This window comes from Pongo pygmaeus, chromosome 1 (assembly GCF_028885625.2).
Source record: "Pongo pygmaeus isolate AG05252 chromosome 1, NHGRI_mPonPyg2-v2.0_pri, whole genome shotgun sequence".
Classification (NCBI taxonomy): Eukaryota; Metazoa; Chordata; class Mammalia; order Primates; family Hominidae; genus Pongo; species Pongo pygmaeus.
In genome coordinates this window covers 138,237,849-138,265,102 of record NC_072373.2, presented here as the reverse complement: position 1 = coordinate 138,265,102, position 27,254 = coordinate 138,237,849, and the positions used below count along the sequence as shown (strand labels likewise).

General features: G+C 42.0%; 1 protein-coding gene across 8 annotated transcripts in view; it reads right to left on the bottom strand.

Moving 5' to 3' along the window:
* Positions 1-27,254, bottom strand: part of TGFBR3 (transforming growth factor beta receptor 3) — a 205,369-nt gene that overhangs the window by 158,936 nt on the left and 19,179 nt on the right. For all 8 annotated transcript variants that reach the window (XM_054476513.2, XM_054476518.2, XM_054476526.2 and 5 more), the window contains exon 2: positions 21,982-22,155. In XM_054476513.2, coding sequence (XP_054332488.1) covers positions 21,982-22,069 — 88 coding nt within the window. In that variant the 5' untranslated portion in view covers positions 22,070-22,155. The remainder of the gene's footprint in view (positions 1-21,981; positions 22,156-27,254) is intronic.

Genomic DNA, 27,254 nt, shown 5'->3' with positions numbered 1-27,254 from the left:
AATTTCTTAGTTTTGATCATTGTACTTTGGTTATGTAAGATGTCCTCATAAGGTAAAGCTGAGTGATAAGTCTAAAGAAACGCTGTACTACTTATGCAACCCTTCTGTCAGTCAAAAATTATCTCAAAATAAAAAGTTTTTAAAAATCACTTGCTCTGGCCAGGCGCAGTGGCTCACGCCTGTAATCCCAGCACTTTGGGAGGCTCAGGTGGGTGGATCACCTGAGATCAGGAGTTCCAGACCAGCCTGGCCAACATGATGAAACCCCATCTCTACTTTAAAAAAAAAATACAAAAATTAACTGGGTATGGTAGCGTGCACCTGAAGTCCCAGCTTCTTGGGAGCCTGAGGCAGGAGAATCACTTGAGCCCAGGAGGCAGAGTTTGCAGTAAGCCGAGATCATGCCACTGCATTCCAGCCTGGGCAACAGAGCAAGACTCCATCAAAAAAAAAAAAAAAAAAATCAATTGTTCCATCTTGTACTCTCAAGATGTGGAATATTTTACCAATGCATGATTTTGTAATATCATGTATGATTTTGTAATATCATGCATTGGTCATCTGGAAAATAATGGTTTACTGCCAAATAAGACATATTTCATTATATAATATTTTAAAAATCACATTTGTTAATATCTCATTGATTTCATCAGAAAAGTATTTAACCATTGAGAAACTGTCACAATCATGGTGATGGATGTAAGTTTTCCAAAATTTTAACTTACTTAAAAAATAAAATTTTATTATTGGCAACAAATACTGTTGTTTTCCTTGAACTAACAAGTTCACTTTGTTTTCTTTTTTTTTTTTGAAATGGAGTTTCACTCTTGTTGCCCAGGCTGGAGGGCAATGGCACCATCTCAGTTCACTGCAACCTCCACCTCCCGGTTTCAAGCAATTCTCCTGCCTCAGCCTCCCGAGTAGCTGAGGCTACAGGCACGTGCCACCACACCCAGCTAATCTTTGTATTTTTAGTAGAGACTGGGTTTCACCATGTTGGCCAGGCTAGTCTTGAACTCCTGACCTCAGGTGATCTGCCTACCTTGGCCTCCCAAAGTGCTGGGATTACAGGCGTGAGCCCCCGTGGCTGGCTCACTTTGTTCATTTTCAAAAATTGTCTGCCAAATACTGAAGTCTGGATAACCATCAATTGTCTGTCAGTCATTCTTTCACATCAAATGGTGTTCCATGAAAAACAGACCAGATCAGCTCACAACTCAAACAACTGCACAGTGCTTTTCCTCAAGAAAATCATTGTACTTTGGAATGTAGAAATGCAACATATGTACCTCCCATTTTACCATATAGAATAAGGAAAAGACATGTATCTGAGGGTAATAACACTTAAAGGAAACTGGCAGATGTTTTACTGCAAGTGTGTGCCAGTGAAGTACTGCCTTGATTCCTGCTAAGTCACCAGCAGTTTTATCCAATATTGCTTTTATACAATTAGAGCAGTGTTAACCCAATCTTGGAATTATTATAAAAATAGTTGGCCAGGCGCAGTGGCTCACACCTGTAATCCCAGCACTTTGGGAGGCCAAGGTGGGTGGATCACGAGGTCAGGAGTTCGAGACCAGCCTGACCAACATGGTGAAACCCCATCTCTACTAAAAATACAAAAATTAGGCAGGCATGGTGGTGTGGGCCTGTAATCCCAGCTACTCAGGAAGTTGAGGCAGGAGAATCACTTGAACCTGGGAGGCGAAAGTTGCTGTGAGCCGAGATCACGCCACTGCACTCCAGCCTGGGCAACAGAGCAAGACTCCATCTCAAAAAAAAAAAAAAAAATTAGTTTTAGGCCAGGTGGGGTGGCTCACACCTGTAATCACAACACTTTGGGAGGCAGGTGGATTGCTTGAGCTCAGGAGTTCGAGACCAGCCTGGGCAACAGAGCAAAACCCCATCTCTACCAAAAAATACAAAAAATTAGCCAAGCATGGTGGCGTGCACCTGTGGCCCGAGCTACTTGAGAGGCTAAGGTAAGAGGATCACTTGAGACTGGGAGCCAAAGGTTGCAGTGAGCCAAGAATGTGCCCCTGCTTTCCAGCCTGGGTGACAGAGCAAGACTCCGTCAAAAAAAAAAGAAAAGAAAAGAAAAAAGAAAAAGCTGCACCAGAGCAAAAGCAAAACTACTTGACTGTCACGGAGCTTACATTTTAGTGGGGGAAGATAAATAATAAACATAAGTAAATTACAAGCAGCTTTTGAGGTGAGAAGTGCTACGAGGAAAAACAGAGCAAGATAAGAAGGAATAGGTGTCTCTGTGGTTAGAGAGGGATTACGATTTTAAATAGGGTGGTTAAATTGGGACTGAGCCTAGAGGTACCATATAGATGAGGAAAACTACCAATACACAGCCTCAATCCACTGCACTTGGGTTCTCCTGTCCCCCACTGGTCCTGATCCTCGGCACCGCCACCGTTCTTGAGGATTCATCTTTACCCTATAACTTCCAGTTAAAGACCAAGTTACTGCTTCAAAAGAAAACAAGGTCTTTTCCATCCAGGTCCTCAGTTCAAATCCACCTGGCTCAGCCAACAGCTCCTCAGCCATCTCCCAAGGAAATTCCCCAACCTGCCTTTTCTCCATTGGGAGCACAAAGCTAAACAGCAAATGCATTCTGCTCATCATAAGGTTGTTCTAGCTCTCTCTTCCCCTCTTTTCCTACACATATATATTGTCTAAATAAAGATTAACTTTTTGAAGACCTACTACTATGTGCCATAAACTTCTGGCTGCTTTCCAAGTATTTTATCCTCATCAAATCAAAGGAATAGGTATAATTAGCAGTATTGTATAGATAAGGCAACAAAAGCTCTGCAAACCACAAAACTGGGACTCAAATCTTCAAAACAAAACAAAACAAAAAAAGGTGGGAGGGAGCACTTCTTATTCACACCCTCTCCCAACTTCATCACTCCCATTGTACCACTGTGGTATTCCCACTATACTGCTCTAAGTAAAACATATGGAAAATAAAGAAACTGGGCATCAATAAAGTCTGTTTAATAGCAACATTATATTTCAGGATCAGATCTAATTTTTGTACCAAAAATATGCCTGAATAACAGAACTGCAACTTAAAAGACTGATTAAATATGTTCACCATGTGTTACGGACTGAATGTGTATCCCCCTAAAATTTGTATATTAAAATCCTTACCCCAGTGTGATGGTATTAGGAGATGGGGCATGCTAACAGGTGGAGCAATTAGATCCTGAGGACAGCGCTCTCATGAATGGTATGAGTGTCTTAAAAGAGACTCCAGAGAACTCTCTAGTTTGTCTTTTTCAGACTTCCGTGTGAGGATACAATGAAAAGTCAACAGTCTTCAATCTGGAAGAGGCCCTCACCAGGACCTAATCATGCTGGCTTCTTGATCACAGACTTACAGCCTCCAGCACTGTGAGAAAAATACATTTCTGTTGTTTATAAGACACACAATCTATGGGTGACTTATATGTGACTTTGTTATAGCAGCCCAAACTAGGTAAGTACTATGGTAACATTTTCAAAGAATACCATTTCCAATAGTTTCATTTAGAATAAACGTGATCCTCTGGTTTATATGCATTATCTCATTTATAATCCTCACAAGAACACAACTGAGATAGGAACTACTGATACTTCAATTTTACAAATGAGGACACTGAGCCTGTGGTCACACAGCCTATGATCTGGACCTGAACCTGTGTGCCTGAATCCAAAACCCAAGATCACAACTACTGCACGATCCTGACTCCCTGACCTTTCATATGTCTCTGTCAAGACCACTCTTGACATTGTGGTGGAGAATTACTTTCCCTAAATAAAGGTGCAGCAACCCAACAAAGTTACCATTCATCTTGATAAAGCCCTCAGGTATTACCCATATTCAGAGGGTAAAATCTCTACAAAATTCTTTTGTTACAAGTCCAAAATGAAAGTTCACTGGAGTGACTCTGTTCCAGCGAAACTCTGCTGGGAAAGCCCAACAGCCTGATGAAAAGGCACAACATCCAATCTTTGGGTTCCAAGACTGCCTCTAACTCTGACATTTAGTCCAAAGGAACAAGGATATTCTTTTTACTACATCTCTTGCTCAGCAACACTAGCCTTCAGCCTTAAAGAACATATCTCTTACAGTACACACTGAGCTTTGAGTTCCTACAACTTAGAGCAAAGGTAGCCAGGCCAATAACTCACTTTAGCAAGTGGCCTTAGTTACACATCCCTGAGCTCACTCTCCAGGAAAGTCAGAGGGAGTATCAGTTTTCATCATTATTAATGAAGAGTAGATTGAAGAGGATAGAATTACAGCTCTAAAACAGAGGTTCTCAAACATAATTCTAATAAGACAGACATGATGAATCTTGTTCACATTTGGACACACTAGAGTCTTCAAAATAAATTAGTGAAAACTATAAAAGCAGTGCTGAAAGAAATTAAGGAAAACCTGAACAAATGAATGGGTGTACCATGTTCACGAATAGCAAAACAGATACTACAGGTAACAAATTATGAGCACTTTTCATTCTATCACTTGTAATCCTAACCCCTCTTTCTCCCTTTGAAATATTTTTAAATGCAAATAACCATAATTATTTTAGAATAACCTTGAATTTAATCTTTTTGAGGAAAATCATTTAAAGTCTTCAATTTAACTATTAGTTGTAACATTATTCATGATATCTCACAACCCAACTGGGATATACAAGTAGGTCTTGTTATACAGAATTACCTCTCCAAAATAAAAGCATAATGAGACCTTTTAACCATAATAAAGCAGCAAAGAAAAATCATAGTCTTTTGTCAGTACAAAGGCTTTCATAATTCCTCATAGCTCTCAGATCTGTGTTTCTATCAACTCACAAAGTTGGCTGGGAGTCATATGACAGAAAGGGTTAAAAATACTAAGCTGCTGCTCTAGGCCTGCTGGCTGAGGAGGAGGCAGGTTGCCCAGGGTTTCAGGATAGCTTGCCTCACACAGAGTAAACGTAGGGGATGCTGTACACTCAGGAATAAATTCCTCAACCAGTGCATACTCTCCTGAGGCATTCTTGTAAGCTTTTTCCAAGTTGAGTAATAAACAGAAATAATAGATTTTTGGGGGCCTTTCCTGAGTTCAGGGAGATCTGACAATATCACGAAATGTTTCGGCACAGTCCTCTGAAATTTTTCATTAGAATTCTTTTCTTCTGAATCATGTTAATAAAGTAAGATTTGGTCTGGGATTTGTACGTAAGTACTTACTCACATGTTGCTCAAGCCCAAAAGGACAAGAAAAAGACGCTGAGGGCTGTCAATAGGAGGCAGGGCCAGGCCCAGGAACTGGAAGATTTCTGGATGGATGTTTTCAAACAGAGCTACACACAGCTCCCTTACATAACACTCAATTGGCTTTTAGATAAGTCTGAAATATCCTTCTATACTTTCATCTTCAGCTGTCTCCGTTGCCTTCAGAGTCAACAGAAACTGGCACTTGGCTCCAAAAGCCTCAAATCTCTCTCATCTATAAGGGACAGGGACTTCTATTATTTGTCTACAATTTGTCAAGCTGAGTTAATTATAGGTGTTATCATTCTATATGTCAAATGTAGCAAAATAATGCAAACCTGTTTACCTGTTTCTTCCTTTCCTGCATGTAGTATACCCTGACCTTAAATTGGCATGCACTTTATTTCAAATGAAGATTTTTTTAAACAGCATCTTCCAACTGCAGTAGCAGTTGGAAAATTCACTTTTTGCTGACCTGGGCCACCTAAACAGAGGACATGAGGAACCTGACTTGTTTTATCTTAAGAAGAAAAAACTATTTAAAGCCCTGATCCTGGCTCCTTTGAATATTTAACACTTAAAACCTGAATTGTTACACAACAAACTAGAGCTCCTTTTCCTCTATTTAAGAAGAGGCCCTTGGGAAGAATTTATTTAGTTAATGAAAGTTAAACAATTGTGTTTCTCTCACAAAACAAAAATAAACAAAATCTCTTGAAGATGCTCTCTGGGCTCTCTAGGTCTGCAAGTGTCCATATGAGCTCCCTCACGGAGAGCCTAGAGCAGTACACTGGCAATTTAGAAAACAATATAGCCACAAGCACTTCTCCAAAAAAGAAAAGCAACTCCCCTCTTGGCTCAACTCCAAAAGGTAATTGAGCCGGGTAAGGTCCAAGCTAATCTCTGTACCGTCTCTCTGCCAACTTTCCCCTGCAGGCATTAGGTTTTTCAGTATGGGCTTTGCAAATAATCTAACAATTAATTAGTGCTTTTGAATTCACCCCATACCATTAATGGAACACTGCCAGACAGCCTTTGATAGGGTATTTCTAGAGCTAATTAAGCTTGGCAAAACAGAGGACACAAACTTCCTGGCACTCACAAGGGCCAGGCTGAGACCTGGCAGGTGACAGACAGTAAAGTTGTCCTTACAGATAATCCTGGGGTGATGAAAATGGCAGGCTGCTTGGATCAGGCTCTCGGAGTCCTCTATAATACGCCAGACCCTACTCTCAAATTATATATCAGGCTTTTTGCATTCGAGCTATTCTTTCATCCTGAAGACATTTTTTTTCTTCTGAGTGAAGATTTGATACTTAAAAGTTTGGTATTGCTTCTATCCACACCCCATCCTGTCACCCCCAAAAAGGACTGGTTTAGAAAAAAACAAAAAGTTGTATACTAGGTTTTTTTTTTACTATATCTTAAAATAAATCTCATCTCAAAACGTCCTTCTTCCAATCAAAGAGTCCTTGCATAATCCAAGATTTCTCACTCCCATAACCTCAGTCACGTGGGAAATCTATTTTTTTCACTATCTAATGCCACACAGAATTCCAGACTGCTCCACATGCATGGACAGCAACATAAACACATTTTTGGGAGGGCTAGAAAAAAGCTAGCAGGGGGGCAAAAAGAAAAAATATTGTTACATTCCTCAGGATTTTTCTGGTTCAATTTCAAAAGCAGAATGACCACCACCTGAGGCTTGCGGCGAGCTCCAGAGCTGTACGTAGGTTGTACGCTGCCTCTCCAAAAACAGTGACGAGGCCAGAGAAAGTAAATCAGAAAAACTTATAAACTACTCAATGGCAATGTAAACAAAAGTTATTTTAAAACACAACTTTTCAGGCACAGAGCTTAAATATTCTCAGTCTTATCCCCACTTATAATAAATATGGTGTCAGGGTGCTTAATAAACATCGATTACAACTTACAGAAATTTTTCCCTTCTAAAAAATGTTAATTTTTTAAAAGCTCTAGCCTGGAGTCTGATTATAAGAATAAAGTAGGGCCGGGCGCGGTGGCTCACGCCTGTAATCCCAGCACTTTGGGAGGCTGAGGCGGGCAAATCACCTGAGGTTGGGAGTTCGAGAGCAGCCTGACCAACATGGAGAAACCCCATTCCTACTAAAAATACAAAATTAGCCAGGCATAGTAGTGCACGCCTGTAATCCCAGCTACTCGGGAGGCCGAGGCAGGAGAATCACTTGAACCCAGTAGGCGGAGGTTGCAGTGAGCCGAGATTGCACCATTGCACTCCAGCCTGGGCAACAAGAGTGAAAGTCTGTCTCAAAAAAAAAAAAAAAAAAAAAAAGAATAAAGTAGGAAGTCATTGGGGAAACCTGAGCTAGAAAATTAGAGCCCTTCTAGCAGAAATGAGGTATACCCAACTTTTAACTTTTAGTCCCTAACTCCAGAGCCACCCTTGCTAACCCACCTAAAGTCCCCCTTTTATCCACTCAGCCCATATCACCTCTCATTACCGAAGAGTCCCTTGGCCACGGCTTCCTAGACCAATGTCCCCACCCTCAGTGGCCCAACACGAATCTCCTACCTTGGTCTACTAAGTCACAAGGCAAGAAATGTGACAAGGCAAAAGAGGCACATAAAGGGAAGAAATGGCCGGGGCGGTAAGAATTCCGTCTTTAACAACTGTTAGGATTATGTCAAGGTGTAGCCCCAGCTAATAAAGATGCACCTGGTTTCTGCAGGTGCACCACACTTACAGCCAGAGAGCTAAAGGCATCTGTGGAACTCACTGCCTCAAACCAATTTCCTCTCCAGCACATGGATCCCTCTGACCCAAACAAGTTTACCAAAGGTGTTCAAGGTTGCTGTTGTAAAGGCACGCTAAAATCAAGCTCCCTTTTATGGCGCTAAGAAATTGTCTAGGTGTTTGAGTTTCTGTGTTACAATTTGTGCACTGAGAAAACAGAGGACCTATGCTGTCAAATGTGGTCCTCAGACTAGCGGCATCAGCAACTTATGAGCCTGTTAAAAACTCCAGTGTTTGACCCATCAAGGCCTACTAAAACAGAATCTGCATTTTAACAAGATCCCTGGGTGATTCTCATGCATATAAGAAAGCACTAGCCTAGTATTTGTTTATAACCTCAAACTCCAAAAGCAAAACTTCCTATTCCCTAAACAAGATGGTATATTCCACCTCTGGCAAAACCACTCATCTCTGGCAAAACCACTATGAATATCCTTATTATAAAATATATTTAAAAGTGATTATTTTCTTTATAGAAAAAAATCTGCTGTATCATGCACCTTGCTCACATTTAATACGTAGTTTAACTTATAAAAATAGGTTGACATACAACTCAGAAACATTTACTATGTAAAGCTGGATGCAACTGTATTTCTTCGAAACTATAATTTACAACACTGTAAGAAGCACTTCTGCAAAAGGTGGTGAGACCCTCAAAACTCATGATCCTGAAAACCAGGCCCCCTGAGAAATGAAAAGAACAAGACTTGGAAATCAGGAGGGTAAGTAAGCAAGGAAAAGAGGGTTTAGGCTATTAAGACGATGATTTTTCAAGGACATTCATTCACAACACAAAGAGATTTTCTTTAGATGGTTTGGGGGGGTTGTTTTGTGTTTTAAGACTCGGCTTTTTCAGTTCTATAGATGTAATTATCTTTAATATTAGGTTATGGCACAGTATTCCACTGATGTGAGAAATACATCTTTATCCACTTTCCTCCTCAAAAAGAATAGGCTGGGGAAAAAATTACAAAAGCATCATTCTGAATTTCCTAAGCATATGACTCCCAAGGGTCCTTCCTTCTAATAAGGAGTCCTGGCACCATTATCTCTTGCCAGTATCTCTATCTCTAAATCCACCTTTGCCCAACAGCCTATTCTCAACCCAGCAGCCAGAGTGGTCCTATTAGGACATCCTTCAGATCATATCATTCCTCTGCTCAAACTCTCCAATGGCTCAGTGTCATTCAGAGTGAGAACCTTATGATGGCCTACAATGCCTTGGGCTATACACACCCGCACCCTCTCCCACCCCTCAGTTAACTCTCTGACTTCCCATTCCAGCAGCCACCTGGCCCACCTGCTATTGCCTGAGCACTGCAAGCAAACTTCCACCACAGGGCCTCTGCACTTGCTTTTCCTGCTGCCTGGAATGCTCTTTCCCCAGATATCCACTTAGCTCACCTCCTCCAAACATTTGCTCAGTGTTCCTAGTGAAGCCCTTCCTAATCACCTTACTTCAAATTGCAATCCCCGCTAACAATCCCCAACCCTTTTGCTTTTCATTCGACGAACCTGCTGAAATATGAACTTTCTTTGTTTCTGGTCTCTCTCCACGAGAGACATGCTTCATGAGGACAAGGATTTTGATCTGTTTTGTTTACTACTATCTCTCCAACACTTGGAATAGTGTCTGAAATACAACAGGTACTCAATAAATCCTGTTAAATCAATCAGTCAACACTTTAGGAAAGTTAACTGTATTAGAAAAAAATGAAAAGGCCGGTGCAGTGGCTCACGCCTGTAATCCCAGCACTTTGGGAGGCCAAGGCAGGCGGATCACGAGGTCAGGAGATTGAGACCATCCTAGCTAACACGGTGAAACCCCGTCTCTACTAAAAATAGAAAAAGTTAGCCGGGCGTGGTGGCGGGCGCCTGTAGTTCCAGCTACTCGGGAGGCTGAGGCAGGAGAATGGCGTGAACCTGGCAGGCAGAGCTTGCAGTGAGCCGAGATCACGTCACCGCACTCCAGCCTGGGCGACAGAGCAAGACTCCATCTCAAAAAAAAAAAAAAAGAAAAAGAAAAAAATGAAAAAACTCATTATTTGCACCAACCCCAAAGTCTCTCCCCTTTCTGTGCCTCAGAAGCTAGCAAAGTACCTGAATATTAGGAGGTACTTAAAGTTGACCAGACTACAAGTCTTCATCTAAAACACAGTAGTTATTTAAAAGTTTAAAGAAAAGGCAAAATAAGTGGTTCTGTCCTCTAATTAACTCAAAAGGAAAAGATAAGGGCAGGCAGGAGCTATACAGCATTTTGCTTCACCATGTAGTATTATAACTTTAACTTTCAGCAATTTAACAACATAATTGTCATGCACAGGTGCATCCCACTGGATAAGTTCGTCACAGGAAAATGCTGTAGCAGTCCAGTGGGGTCAATGATGAAAACAACACAGCAGGGAGGCCAGGCGCGGTGGCTCACGCCTGTAATCCTGGCACTTTGGGAGGCTAAGGTGGGCAGATCACTTGAGGCCAGGAGTTTGAGACCAGCCTAGGCAACACAGTGAGATGTTATCTCTATAAAAGATCACAAAATTAGCCAGGTGTGGTGCCACGTGCCTGTAGTCCCACCTACATAGGAGGCTGAGGCAGGAAGATCTCTTGAGCCTGGGAGGTTGAGGCTGCAGTGAGCCAAGACTGCACTACTGCACTCCAGCCTGGGTGACAGAGCAAGACCCTGTCTCAAAAAAAAAAAAAAAAAAAAAGAGCAGGGGCTGCCTCCAGAGGCTGAACCTCTGCCCTCCTTTGAGGCCTATGCTACCTGTGTATCCTTGTGGGTGGAGTAGGAGAGTAGGAAGGAAGGGAGGTGTTACTCAGATGGCCCTGGTCAATCTTCTGGACTAGGACGCAGTTACTCAGGCATATGAGGACAAAAGGAAGCAAAACAAAGAACACAGAGCAATTTTATCAAGACTTTTTCCTTTTGCCATATATGGTTCCCCTCATTGCCAACAAACAGAGTAACTTTAAAATAATTTTTTAAATCAACATTTCCCTTTGAAGGTAGTAAAATTTTCCACATTACACTGTAGATTTTTTTAAAGATGTTTAAGAGCTGGCAAGGGAGGGCAGGGGAATAGCTGGGCTTCAGTCCCCAGAGCACCTGCTGCCTACTCCTTGGAAGGAACGTTCCAAAAGCTAAGGCATTTTTCAGCCCTCTAGAATTCCACCTGATTGACAGTGCCCTCTCAGAAAACAAAAATATGACTAGACTGAAATTCAGGATAAATGTTTTTTAGGCCATTCTGGCAGAGATCGTTTTAAAGAAAATGAAAGTCAGTGGCTCCCATGGATGTGGTGCGGGATGGGCCAATCATGTGCCTCGGTGCCGAGCAGGGTCAGTCCTAAAGGAAGGCCTCTTGCTGGCACGCTTCCCGGAACACTTCCCAGAACACTCCCTGCTCCTACATCACTTCCAAAATCAGCGTGCTCAGAGCTCGGAGCTCTATGGGGTGATAAAGATACCCCCAGAGTTGGATTAATTACCGAAGCAAACAAGCTGAGAAAGTCTAATTTCCTATATACACAACCATGTGCAAGGGTAAGCTTTTAGCAATTAAAGAGCTGTGTAGGCACATATAGATAAAGCTGTGTCTTGATGGAAGTGTTGATCACTGTAAAACACACCATCACTGCTGTCCTTAAATAATCCAAATCAATCAGAAATCCAGAAAGCTCAGTGGCAATTATACAGCCTACGATAAGGATGGAAAGCAAAGAGAAACCTGGATTCTCTTGACTTGGCTAACATCAAATCTAGCAATAATCTTACTCATTCTTGGTAAACATCCTCCCCTCCACTATATGCACATTCAGTTGCCCAGCTAGCTATTAGTAAACTCTCCTTGAAAACGATAAAAAGGGCCAGGTGCGGTGGCTCACACCTGTAATCCCAGCACTTTGGGAGGTCAAGGCAGGTGGATTGCTTAGCTCAAGAGTTTGAGACCAGCCTGGAAAACATGGCAAAACCTCGTCTCTACAAAAAATACAAAACTTAGCCAGGTGTGGTGGCATGTGCCTGTAGTTCCAGCTACTCAAGAGGCTGAGGTGGGAGGATCGTTTGAGCCCAGGAAGCCAAGGCTGCAGTGAGCTATTGTGCCACTGCACTCCAGCCTGAACAACAGAGTGAGACCCTGTCTCAGGAAGAAAAAAAAGTAAAAGGCCTTGCATTAGGCTATCCACCCCACCTCCACACACACACGTCCATACAGGGCAAGGGAATCTTTGAGAAATGAACTCACCTTTCTCTCAACTACTGCCTCAACTCCCGTGTGTGTGTGTGTGTTTGTGTGTGTGTGTGTGTTGTGTTTGCACACACATGCACGCACATGCTGTTTCTGTAGAAAAATCTAATGGAGAAGGTAGGTGGGGAGGTGCTTTATCACACTTGGCTGTGCACAATATCCTCAAAGGGAATACACTCTAAAATGCAGGCTACCCTATCCACTCTGGGTCTTTTTTTTATTTTTGAGACCTAGTTGCACTCTTGTTGCCCAGGCTGGAGTGCAGTGGTGCCATCTCGGCTCACCGCAACCTCCGCCTCCCAGGTTCAAGTGATTCTCCTGCCTCAGCCTCTCAAGTAGCTGGGATTACAGGTAGCCGCCACCATGCCACTCTCGGTCTTTTAACAGCAGTTATTTGCTCTTTAAAATAAAGTTTGGCACTCTGGTGATAATTGGTATCACATTTGACAATGTTCTTTCCTTGTGTATCAAAAAGCAGAATTAAACACAAAACTGGTTAAAATAACTAGCTAAAGGCCAGGCATGGTGGCTCACACCTGTAATCCTAGCACTTTGGGAGGCCGACATGGGTGGACCACTTGAGCTCAAGAGTTCCAAACCAGCCTGGGCAACATGGCGGAACCCCATCTCTACAGAAAAAAAAACACAAAAATTAGCCAGGCATGGTGGCCTGCACCCGTAGTCCCAGCTACTTGGGGGGCTGTGGAGGGAGAATGGCTTGAACCTGGGAGGTGGAGGCTGCAGTGAGCCATGATCGTGCCACTGCACTCCAGCCCAGGCAACAGAGTGAGACCCTGTCTCAAAAAATAATAATAAAATAAAAATAAGATAAAATAATCAGCTAAAAACAATAATAATCACAGACCAAATCAACTAGCTGTGTTCTAAGACCTGAGGGTTGGCAACAAAAAAAAAAAAAAAAAAAAAGAAGAAGAAGAAGAAAAAAAGGGGAGGGGGCTTTTTTTCAGTTTGCTTTGAACCTTTGAGCCTATCCATCTTCTATCCTTACATTCCCTGGTGGCAGCCCCCTGCCAGCACCCTCCAGCCTTCCTGCCCTTATGAGTATTACAGCCTCTGATCACTCAATTGGCAGACAGGAGATAACTATGGCAGAACCACCTCTGAAGTTCACAGGCCATTAACTCAAATCCAAGATTTCTCTTTCAAGTACAGGATAAACGAATAAATTGAATAACGAAAATGTGGTATATATGCACAGTGGAATACTATACAGCCTTAAAAAAGAAGGAAATCGGGCCAGGCTCAGTGGCTCACGCCTATAATCCCAGCACTTTGGGAGGCCGAGGCGGGCGGATCACAAGGTCAGGAGATTGAGACCATCCTGGCTAACACAGCGAAACCCCGTCTCTACTAAAAATACCAAAAAATTAGCCAGGCATGGTGGCGGACGCCTGTAGTCCCAGCTACTTGGGAGGCTGAGGCAGGAGAATGGTGTGAACCCAGCAGGCGGAGCTTGCAGTGAGCCGAGATTGCGCCACTGCACTCCAGCCTGGGCGACAGAGCAGGACTCCGTCTCAAACAAAACAAAAACAAAAACAAAAACAAAAAAAGAAGGAAATCCTGTCATTTGCAACAACACGGATGAACATGGAGGACACTATGCTCAGAGAAATAAGCCAGGCACAGAACAACAAATATCATATATGATCAAACTTATATGCGGAATCTCAAAAAGCCAAACCCATGGCCGGGAGCGGTGGCTCAGGCCTGTAATCCCAGAACTTTTGGAGGCCAAGGTAGGCAGATCACAAGGTCAGGAGTTCGAGACCAGCGTGGCCAATATGGTGAAACCCCATCTCTACTAAAAATACAAAAATTAGCCAGGAGTGGCAGCGCGTGCCTGCAGTCCCAGTCAGGAGGCCAAGGCAGGAGAATCACTCGAACCCGGGAGGCGGAGGTTGCAGTGAGCTGAGATCACGCCACTGCACTCCAGCCTGGGTGACACAGCGAGACTCCATCCCACCGCCCCCGCCCAAAAAAAAAAGTCAAACTCATAGAAACAGTAAAATGGTGGTTACCAGAGGCTGGGGAGTAGGGGTGGAAGGACTGAGGAGATGTTGGTCAAATATACAAAATTTCAATTAGACAGGAGGAATAAGTTCAAGAGATTGACTGTATATCACGGTGACTACAGTTAATAACAAGTTATTATAGTAGCCACTGCCACCACTGAGCCTAAGATGGCCATGACCCCTGCAGAGGTGACCCCCCCCCCCACCTACCCCTCTAGGACTCATGCCTTCCTCAAAAATGCCTGGGCCATGGAGCTGGTGCCAGTCATGTCCTTCACCATAGGGGCCAATACTCAGCCCCTACCAAGTACAACATCATGACCAACCAGGTGATGCCCTGAAACCATCTAGTGCTCCTCTAAGGTGGTAGGAACATGCCAACATGCAGAGCCACCTCCAGGACCCCCAGTGCCCAGCTTGGAGCTGCCAAAGAAACTGTGATCACCTCACTTCACAGTGAGGAGGCCCCCTCCCTACAGCCCCCTATAAAAATGTGAAAAAAATAATATATTTTACACATGAAAATTGTTAGAGTATATTTTAAGTGTTCTCACCACAAAAAACGATAAGTATGTGAGGTTATGCATATGTTAAAAAGCTTGATTTACTCACCACAATGTAGACATGTATAAAAACATCATGGTGTACACCATAAATATATACAATTTTTATTTGTCAAGAGGTGCTAAGGGTGCACTATACCAAAAAGACCATAGGATTTGTTGGTGCAGTTTGTCTGCAAAAGCATGTTTAAGTTCTGGTCCAACCAAGACTTGAATTGCCTTTCTAAATCACTTACTTTCTCTAAGCCCCATTATTCTCATTCTAGAAATGAAGAAAATAGTGCCTGCCTACCCCCAGAGGCTGCTGTGAGGATCAAATGAAATACTTGTTATAAAAACATTTTTAAGATTACAAATACAATATGATATTATTAGACTCTACCCAAGCCTGCCAGCTTGTCCCATTCCAGACCAAGTATTAACCAGCTGGTATCTCAGCTTGCTCTCCCATAGACACAAAGAGTTCAGAGCTTTCTTAGCAGGAAAATAGCTCAGACTAAAAGCATCTCGATTTTCCTGTGGACTCTACCTGGAATTCCAGGTACATCCAGTAGAGAGGAAAAGAAATGTGTTTCTCAATAGAAATCTGTGCACAGGTTGCAGGCAAGTTTCCAAAAGGATACATCTGGGTACTGAATTGAGACAGTGGAATGAAGAAGTTAGCCCGTTCCACCAATAGCCCACTGGCATCAACGCCAGCAGCACTGCTCCAGAGCTCACCTCAGCAGCACCCCTCTGACCTGGCACAAGGGGCCAGTGATAACTCCAGCCCTTCCAATAAAACTGATTTCCCTGAATTCTCCATGCGTGCCTCTTTTTCTCATTACTAAAACTCCTGGAAACATAGCCCTGCCTAATGTTGGCAAGCCTCAGAGGCAGCAACTAATATCTTTTAAAGATGTGTAGAACAGTTTGGAGGTTTTTTTGTTTTTTGTTTTTTGTTTTTTTTTTGCCTTTTCAAGTTTTTATTTTTATCCATTTTTTGTATTAAAAAGAAAAGCACAATTATCACAAATTACAAAGGAGAAAAGCAGAACTAGAATAATAAATGAATCACTTCAGCCTGGAAAGCAGATATTTTCAATAATACTAATGTTATAACACAAGTATAGATGAGTTTTTAAAGCAAAACTTAGACTTAAGCCCATAGTATCAAGCACTTATTTTTTAAACTTCCCACTTTTCTTACATTAGGTAGATTACAGGATCTAAGAGGCCAATAAATAACCTAAGATAATTTCTTTTTTTTCTTTTTTGTTTTTAACCCCAATAAATCTCTTGTATTTATTCTCTTTTTTTATTTTTTAACTCAAGTAAATCACCTAAGCTAATTTCTAATCAGGAGGCATTATGGTCCTTACACAGCTCGTGTTCACGAAGAGCACAGTCCACCCTCCACCCTCAACAGTGCTATATGATAACGAAGGAACAAGGGAGGGGAGGGAAAGCACGAGTTTTTTGTTTTTTGAGGCGGAGTTTGGCTCTGTCGCCCAGGCTGGAGTGCAGTGGCGCGATCTCGGCTCGCTGCAAGCTCCGCCTCCCAGGTTCACGCCATTCTTCTGCCTCAGCCTCACCAGTAGCTGGGACTACAGGCGCCCGCCACCACGCGCAGCTAATTTTGTTTTTGTACTTTTAGTAGAGACAGGGTTTCACCGTGTTAGCCAGGATGGTCTGGATCTCCTGACCTCGTAATCTGCCCGCCTCGGCCTCCCAGAGTGCTGGGATTACAGGTGTGAGTCACCGCGTCCAGCGGAAAGCATGAGTTTTGTCAGAACAACACTAACACCTGGATATGGATATCCCCCGACCCACCCGGCCCCGACCTCCTTCATTCACTCTCTACCATAGGCAGAGAAGGAAAGAAAGGTTTTCACTGAAGGCCCAGACAAACCCATGAAGCTGGAACAAGCAGGCTCCTATTATTCTAACTTGGGCTCAATTTACGTGCTCCCTTGTGCTCTGCCCCTCTTCTGGCCACATAACCAAAAGGAGGCTTTTGACAACCTTCGCCCCTCTGCTGCCAGACCCCCACACCTTCCCACCGATTTACAGCTTTAAGGCCACTTTGGTTAAGTCAGAATACAAATAAAGAAGGCCCACTACTTGAGGGTGCTTCTGCTCTGATGACCTATGTCTGTCTCTTCTGAGGCCAAAGGGGTTTAATCTGGTTCCAGGATGTCACACTGGTAGCTACTCACCTGGTATTTAATCAATCAAGAAGAGGTTTATTCATCCCACACACAGGGTCTCCTCCCTAGAGAAGGATCTAGTGGTTGATGGGCTGGATTCTAGAGCCAAACTGCCAGGTTCAAGTCTCAACTCTGCCACTTATTAGTTCCAGGACTTTGTACAAATTATTAACCAAACTGAGTCTCAATTTTCTTGTTTGTAAAATGGAGGTGATGATAATAATAATACCCATCTCATAGAGTTGTCTTAAATAAATTAGCTGGCAGAGATCAAGCCCTTGATAAATGACAGCCTGTGAGCCAAGCACTGCTGGGTCTGAAGCTAATGAGGCTACATACTCAGCCTCACTGTTTGAGGCCACCGTTTGAATTCCAAGATTAAACAGTGCATGCCTTTGGCTCCAAGGGATGGAAGAAGAGAGCATCCAAACCGCAGAATAAAATCCACAAGCCTCATTATGATATTTAAGATCTTTCATAATCTACTCCATCCTTCTTTCCAAATAGACCTCCTGCTACATTTCCACACCAGCTCTCCAGGTCATCCATTTATTTAAAAAATAAAAATAAAAAAATAAGCACCTAAATGCCACATCCGTGCTAGGCCAGGTTTTCCCACCTGGTCAACTCAGTGCCTTCTTCTTCCTAGATTCTGCCCAGTCTTCAAGACAGAGCTCAAGATCTAGAGCTTCCACAAAGCCGTCCCTGGCTACGCTGACCCACAGGGCTTCCCCTCGTGACCCCTCTGAGGTCTTTGGGTTTTACTTGGCTTTCACTATACATTCATTATTTGGTTATATGGTTATATTTTATAAGCCTAACTAAAGTACGAGCAACTCAAAAGAAGGGATGAATATGGCTGGGCACAGTGGCTCACGCCTTTAATCCCAGTGCTTTGAGAGGCTGAGGTGGGAGGATCACTTGAGGTCAGGAGTTCAAGGTCAACCTGGACAACACAGCAAGATCCCATCTTTCCAAAAATAAAAAAAATAGGGTGGGAATGAATCTTACATTTCTTTGCATGTATATCCCTAAGTGACTATTACTGTGCTTTGTACTTAGCAGGGATCAGTGAATAAATGATTTAATGTTTCGGGAGGACATAAATGGCTCAAAACAAACCTATTACCATTCTTTCCAAACAAACGCCCTTCAAATCAATCCTCCCTCACAGTATAGAGGCCTAAAGGCTCAATCTCCAGACCTGGACTAAGTAGGTTTATAGTTCCACCTGCCATTTATTAGCTGTGTGACCTTAAGAAAGTTATTTGACCTCTTTGTGCTTCCATTTCCTCACTTATACACTATGGATTATCAAAGTATCTAAACTTCTTAGAGTATTTATGAGGATGAAATGAGATAATACATGTAAAGAACTTTGGGGCCTGACACACGGTAATTATTTGAAATATTCATCATTGCTATAACTACCCAGATGAGCTAAATTCAGCTCATCCAGAACGCCCAAAAAACCATTTTGTAAAGTATGCTGGGCCTACAGAGAAAAATATCAGACATTAGCATATAAAAAAATTTTTTTGCAGCCAGGCGCAGTGGCTCACGCCTGTAATCCCAGCACTTTGGGAGGCCGAGGCGGGCAGATTGCCTGAGCTCAGGAGTTCACGACCAGCCTGGGCAACACGATGAAACCTCATCTCTACTAAAATACAAAAAACCAGCTGGGCGTGGCGGCGTGCGCCTGTAGTCCCAGCTACTCGGGAGGTTGAGGCAGGAGAATTGCTTGAACCCAGGAGATGGAGGTTACAGTGAGCCAAGATTGTGCCACTGCACTATTGCCTGGGCGAGTGAGACTCTGTCTCAAAAAAAAAAAAAAAAATTTTCCCTCTTCTTCATTCATTTGATCTATTATGTTGTGCAAAAGGGAAACAACCAACAAACTTCTACACCAAAAAGGTATCCATACCTCTGTGCTATTTATCAGTTGCCTATGCTATTATAAAATCTGTAATTCATCCAGGGGTGGTGGCTCACACCTGTAATCCCAGCATTTTCTGAGGCTGAAGGGGGTGGATCACTTGAGGTCAGGAGTTCGAGACCAGCCTGGCCAACATGACAAAACCCCATCTCTATTAAAAATACAAAAATCAGCTGGATGTGGTGGTGCATGCCTGTAATCCCAGCTACTCAGGAGGCTGAGGCAGGAGAATCGCTTGAACCAGGAGGCAGAGGTTGCAGTGAGCTGAGATGGTACCACTGCACTCCAGCCTGGGTGACACACAGAGCAAGACTCTGTATCAAAAAAAAAAAAAAAAAAAAAAAAAAATCTGTAACTCTACTGTCCCTTCCACCTCAGCAAAGCTTTGAGTGTGTATTCAACTCAAATATATATATACTTGTGTGTATATTTTCCCAAAGGCTTCAAATAGGAAAGTAAGATCTGAAGCAAAACTGATTCACTATCAAATTCATCAAGGCTGGACAGGGCCATTGAACCCACTCCTTTCCCATAAAGTGCCTTCTTCAGTTGTGTTTTTCAGTCTGACCCAGGCATCAATGAAGGCAGAAAGCCCAGCCTCAAACCCACAAGGTGAGACTAGACATCTTGTCATCAAAACAGCATATTTTCCATCAAGCCGCTTCTCTCCCTCTTTCTCTCTCTCTCTTTTTTTGGGAGGTGGGGGTGGGGGGGCACATTTCTACTACTTTTCAATGAGATTTTAAGTCAATTCCATTTTAATACACAGGCTAAAAGGCAAACAGCACTTCAATAATGAGACAAAATGAAACTGCTGATAGACAAAAATAGAGAATGGGCAGTTCAAATTCATAAACTGGCATTCAAAAAACAACAACAAAAAAGGCCTAGCAACTTTCTTTCAAGATATTTACAGCCAGGGGAGGTGGCTCACCCCTGTAATCCCAGTACTTTGGGAGGCTGAGGCCAGGAGATCAAGACCAGCCTGGCTAACATGGTGAAACCTCATCTCTACTAAAAATACAAAAAATTAGCCAGGCATGGTGGCACACGCCTGTTGTCCCAGCTACTCGGAAGGCTGAGGCAGGAGAATTGCTTGAACCCAGGAGACAGAGGTTGCAGTGAGCCGAGATCACGCCAGTGCACTCCAGCTTGGGCGACAGAGGGAGACTCCATCTCAAAAAAAAAAAAAGATACTTGCAATGAGAGGAACATTCTACTTTCCAATGCATAAACCAGTTTCTGCCAGCTGACTCTCACTTAGTCTACGTCTGCACACAACCCCAGATCTGAGTCTATTGGAGTCTTAAGGGAGATCTGGTTTCTTCAGTATAACACAGAGGTGAAGAGCATAGATGTAAAATCTGAATGTAAAATCTGGCTTTTCCACTTTCCAGCTACATGACACTACCTAATCTCTCCATATCTCATTTCATCATCTATAAAATGCCAAATTAATTCTACCTCCAAGTTGTGATTAAGCGAGCTCATTAAATAAGAATATCCTTATTCATTTTTATATTCTTTAATTGTTTAGCCCAGTGCCTGGATATAGTGCCCACTCAATAGATGATCATTACTATCACTCTCATCTGTGTGTGCAATTCAATAGCCAAAACCAAGCAGCTAATCACTTTTGGAGTCAATGCTTTTCTTGTTGAGACCTGCCAGTTTCCAGAACTGGTCCAACAAATTAGTTTTATGTAGCTCACATTACAGAATAGACACAATGGAAATTATAATAAAATAGAGCAAATTAAGCTTCCAAATTTACTGAGTAACCCCTCACAGTAAGCACACTAAGATGGTGGTGTGGGAGATCCGATACTCTTAGTTAAGCAACAATGTTCCAAGTCATTTGCATCTTTTCATCTCCAATCTCATTTGGCCTCCAGGAAGCTCAGTGTATTTCTCTACTTTTTAAAAAGTTAGTAATCCCAGCATTTTGGGAGGCCAAGGTAGGCGGATCACCTGAGGTCAGGAGTTCGAGACCAGCGTGGCCAAAATGGTGAAACCCTGTCTCTATTAAAAATACAAATATTATCCGCATGTAGTGGCAGGCATCTGCAGTCCCAGCTACTTGGGAGGCTGAGGCACGAGAATTGCTTGAACCCAAGAGGAAGAGGTTGCAGTGAGCCGAGATCAGGCCACTGCTCTCCAGCCTGGGTGACAGAGCAAGACTCTGTCTCAAAAAAATAAAAAAAAAAAGTTACATATTGAAATATGTGAAATAGGCAAAACTAAATACCTCCCAAGCAGCCTATGTCAAGAGTGTCACCTCAGTCTAGAAGATCTATTTATTTGCTAATAAAGAAAAGGACAAAAATGCTTTCTTGAAATCCTTATTCAGGGACAAAAATGTAAATACAGGTCAGGCGCAGTGGCACATACCTGTAATACCAGCATGCTAGAAGGCCAAGAAGAGAGGATCACTTGAGCTCAGGAGTTTGAAACCAGCCTGAGCAACATAGGAGACCCTATCTCTACAAAAAATAAAACATTAGCTGGGCATGGTGGCACACGCCTGTAGTCCTAGCTAGTTAGGAGGCTGAGGTGGGAGGATCGCTTAAGCCCAGGAGGTAGAGCCTACAGTAAGCCATGATTATGCCTCTGCACTCCAGCCTGGGTAACAGAGTGAAACTTCATCTCAAAATATATATATAAACAATCTATGCATGTAACAAAATTAAGTGGGATTATTCATTAGCGTATTTGTTCTCTACCTTCCTCCACCAAGGTTAGTTAGGTACCTGCGTCACTAACATGACAATGCCAGCACCAGCCTAGTAAAATATAGCACAGACCAATGTATTACGTATCTACATAGTAGTCAAATATTTTATTTCCCTAAAGAACATAAATATTCAAGTTCTGCATGAACATCACATGGCCTAAATTCTTCTCAACTAAAGAGACTGGGACAAAATATATCCAAAAATATATAACAAACATGCAATTTATATTATGCAACTTACCTGCAGTGGCTAAACAGGAGCTCATCAGGGCAAAGATGGCAATCACATAATGGGAAGTCATTTTTATTTCTCCAACACTGTGTCTCATCCAGTCACTTCAGCCTGCTCAGAGCACAGACAATCTTTGCAAATCAGAAGTAGTCTTAAAGTCCCTCCTTGCAATTTTCAAACTGCCTGTAAAACAAATTTCAATAAGGAAACTTAATGAAGAAACTTCATAAACAAACAGACACTAAAGTTAAACGGAGAATTTCTGAAAAGCATAATATAAGAAATTTATCTTAAAAGATGCCAAATAGCACTCAAGCAAACTAGACTGAGGGCAGTGCCTACCTAATAAAGATTTTTATAGCAAATACTTTTGCAAATGACATATTTGTTATTGGCTTTTTTTTTTTTTGAGATAAAGTCTCTCTCTGTCGCCAAGCTGGAGTGCAGTGGCGCGGTCTTGGCTCACTGCAACCTCCGCCTCCTGGGTTCAAGCAATTCTCCTGCCTCAGCCTCCCAAGTAGCTGGAATTACAGACATGCGCCACTACGCCTGGCTAATTTTTGTATTTTTAGTAGAGATGGGGTTTCACCATGTTGGCCAGGCTGGTCTTGAACTACTGACCTCGTGATCTGCCCGCCTCGGCCTCCCAAAGTGCTGGGATTACAGGCGTAAGCCACCGCGCCCGGCCCTGTTTTTGACATTTTAAATCTGGTTTTATAGAGAATTTTCAGAACTACAGAAGAAAATCAAGGTGCACCTGAAATATAACATCACCAGTTAAGTTGTGGTACCAAAGTAATCAATGACACTTGATACATGCAACCCTAGTGCCAGCAAGAAAACAAAACCAGCTCTGATTAGAGACTCAATCTAATGTTATAATAACAGGGTTATCACAAGGATCAAATTAAGTTGTGCTGGGAATCAATCTGAAAAAAATAAAGAAACATAAAAAGGCAACGTTCTTATTTCAACTGTTTGCCAACATTTTAACAGGAAAAAAGTCTTCCCTGTCTCTCAGCCCATCTGAGACTATCTGGTTACTGGACTCGAGGATCTAGAAGGTTCTTTCTAATCTTTTCCTATCCAGAGTCTTGAATGAGAGTTTTGTGGTGGTTTGCCTAACTTGAATATTCCTCACATGGCCCTAACGGTTACTGATTTAGACACTCCAAAGTATATTTCTCCAGCCCTCTATCACTGAGCCTGGCACAACTCACAGAAGTTCAATTAACAAACATGTACTGAGCATTTACTATGCTCCAGGCATGGTTCCTTCTCATCAAGAATAAAAGTTATGGGTAAAAGTGCAAAGACCCTCCCTGATCTAAGACCTGGAAAAGGCAGAATGGTGGAGTTTCCGGGAGCCATCTCACACACCTGGGGGTTGTGGCCTTGTTATCCTCACTCAGGAAATATCACCCAACAGGAGCTGCCCATAGCTACCTTCAGAGACAAAGCCAATGTGGGCGCTTGTAGATACAGTACAAAAAAAATTATTTTAAATGAGTTTTTAATTAAATGGTCTTAATTTATTGCATCAAGTGTCAAAGAGAAAGATACTTAAAATGGCTCTTTGCAATGGTAACATTGCCTATGAGAACAGGGGAAACAGGGTGACTGCAGGACAGGGGTGGGAGGGAGCAGAAGCCTTTTCACTGAATTCCCTTCTGGGTTTTGTATTAATACCATGTGCAAGTATTACCTATCCAGAAATAATAACAGTAAAGTTCCAATTTCAAAAAGAATTTCTTAGATATGTCTTAAAACCAAATTATTATATAGGCAGGAGGCACTATGGTTCAATCTTGATATACGATAGTGATTAAAATCCTAGTATGAATAGCATACGGATTATGATAAAGATTAAAAATCTGCCTGGGTGTGAATCCACTCTGCCCCTTACCAAATGGTAATGTTAGGCAGCTTACTCTTCATGAATGAACATATCCTGTGGTAGGAAATGTATGGTAAGCTGTTGTGAGGATTCAGTTAGTTAATATACATACACAATGCTTAGAACAGTCCCTAGCACATAACAACCAACCAAATAAACGTTAGCTATAATTACTGTACTGTATCACTACTTGTCCATTCTCTTTGAGGTATTTATACCAATAAAGTGGAGAAATTAAGGTATAGCTATTTATGTAATTCTTAGCTACTGTAAATCCAGTTCAGTCTTTTGTTTACTGAAAAATAAACATTACAACAGACAAAAGGAGATAAGCTAAAGAGTGGACTCACTAAAAGAACAAAATTACCAGTCAAGTTGAGGCATAAGTCATCAATGACACAACGGTCTTGTCTCAAAAGCTGACTAAATTATAGAGATAATTTGGGAGCCATTAAACTGACTTATTATTCCTCAAAGTCCAACATTTCTGTCACCATAATTCCACATCAACTCTGATCATATGGAAATCTTCTCTGTTAACTTAAAAATTCAACCACCACAAAGAGTATCCGTCTCTATTTTTTTCCCTTCAAAATATTAGATTCCCTAAATTAGTGAATTGGTTCACAAGAACTATAGTGCCTCCTGCCTATATAATAATTTTGATAAGGAAAAACCTCTCTGAAAGAATATGCTATTTCAGCAAATGTTAAAGACAACTTTTATAAAGCAAATCTCTGTAAGGAGATCTCAGAAGAAGATGACTTCCCAGAGGATTTTATGAAGCACATAAACTGTAAGCGGCACGAGGCTTGTGGGAATATTTAATGAGCTTGCATCACCCTGCCCACAGCTGCAGTGGGTCTGAGGGTCTGTGCTGCGTTAATCCAGGGGCTTAAACCAGGTCTGAACAAACCTGTGGAAAAGAAAGGCAAATGGTTCTATTAAAAATATAGGCTGCAAATTGCTGACAAGAATATTGGGCAATTATTAAAATGCAGCAATTACAGATATAATAGAGCCAAGCTAAACAGTTTGATGCCCAAAGGCAAACCACAGCAAGTTTACACCGGATCTTAAAACATCTCTGAGGAAGTCCTGGACAAGTTGAAACTACACACTGCTGTTTGTAACAAAAAGGGAGCTTTTCTTCTTTTAGCTTAAAAGTCTCTCCATAATGTAACTTGTTCAAAAAGAAAATAAACTGCAGAAGGTTTTTGTCTAATCTCCCCAGTGTGGTGAAAGGCTCCCAAGGCAGAGGAGAAGCAAAAGGGAAGTGTGTCATTCTCATTCAGCTGAACTCCAGTTTTGGCCACAACTTGTACACCTCAGTGCCTTAACACCTGACTTAGGAATCAGTTCCCTGGAATGCTGGATGGACTGAAGGCTTCCGAAAAGTTGTAGCTTTGATAAAACTAACGAAATACAAACTCCTTTTTCTTCTGTAAGGTTCTACCACACTGACTGCAAACATCGGGGACTCCCAATCCTGACTTTTTGACCTCAAAGAATCTCTGGACTTTATGAACTAAATGCTTTCTTTAGAAATATGGGTTCTGGCTGGGCGCAGTGGCTCATGCCTGTAATCCCAGCACTTTGGGAGGCCAAACTGGGCAGATCACCTGAGGTCAGGAGTTCAAGACCAGCCAACCTGGCGAAACTCCAGCTCAACTAAATATACAAAAGTTAGCCAGGCATGGTGGTAAGTGCCTGTAATCCCAGCTAATTGGGAGGCTGAGGCAGGAGAATCACTTGAACCCAGGAGACGGAGACTGCAATGAGCTGAGATCGTGCCACTGCACTCCAGCCTGGGCAACAGAGTGAGACTCCATCTCAAAAAAAAAAAAAAAAAAAAAGAAAGAAACATAGGTTCTGTCTATGGAGTAGCCATTCCTTTATTCCTTTACTTTCTTAATAAACTTGCTTTCACTTAAAAAAAAAAAAATAGAAATACCTAATGTAAATGATGAGTTAATGGGTTCAGCAAACCAACATGGCACATGTATACCTAATGTATACCTATGTAACAAACCTGCACTTGTGCACATGTACCCTAGAACTTAAAGTATTTTAACAAAAAAGTAGAAATATAAATAAGGTACTCTGAGATCATGAAAGAGCAATTTGGAATAATAGTCATTTTGCCCACATTTCAAAGCAACATGTTCCATTTAAAAGGTAGGTGAACTTTGATGAACTGATGAACACTTAGTATTCATCAAGGAACACAAGAAAATTCTGAGAACTTAATGGGTTTAAAAAAAAAAAGCAAATAAATGTGCTGCTAATTCTGCTAATTTCAGAGATCCCCGGGTTTATTTCTGAGTCCATTAAACTGAGCATACTGCCCCACATGCCCTCATGACCCAACAGAGTGCACAGGTAAAGACCAAGATTAGCTGAAAAAATCCCATCCAAATGAATGCTTAAAACCATCATGTTCTAAACCAATATTCAAAAGGATCTGGTTGGGTACAATATTCCCTAAGGTGAGGAGAGAAATCTTGCTCTATCTAAGAGAAAAACTGTGGCAAAATGGATGTCTGGCAATAGGCTAAGAACCAGTAAGAAAAAATTAGTAGCTTCCCCTTAGATGGCTAACATGGCCTGGCTACGTCCATGAGTTGATTCAGAATCAGAACTAAACTAATCCCCATCTTCAGATAGATTTGGCACAAAGAGAGAAAAAGTCCTAGATTTGGATAAGAAATATTTGGAATCACATCCAAGCACAATTGATATTCAATAAATATTACTACTATATGCCAGGCACTGTTCAAGATGCCAGGGATATAGCAATGAAAAAAGACGCCAAAAATCCTGCCCTCAGGGAGCTTATATCCTAGTAAAAATATCATTTACTACTTCACACAAGACATTTAATTTCCTGAGTTTCTCCTTTCAACAAATCTTTATTGCTTACTCTGCTAAGCAGTGGCCAAAGAGAAATGTTTTTTGCCCTTATGGGCTTAAAAGCTGGTGAGATAAACAGACAATAATCACAAACGTAATTACACAAACGTAATTACGTAATGATATACAGAGCTCTAAAGGAAAAGTATATGCAACCTGAGGATAAGCGAAGATTTAAAAAGTCAGGTGACGAATGACACTGCAGGCAGAGGAAGCATTACAGGAGGGAGGAGAGCTGCAGAGCTGAAAGGGAAAGAGAAGAGGAATAAGTTCAAGGAGGGGTTTAAACAGGGAATAGCGTGATCGGATGGGATTACTAAAGATTTCCCTCACACTGTATAGAGAACAGACTGAAGGGAGGCCAGAGTGCCTGGACAATCAGTTGAGATTCTCACAGCATGTCAGACAAGAAAGGATGGAGGTTTAGATCAGAATGGAGCCTCAGTTTCCTCCTTTGTAAAGAATGTAACAG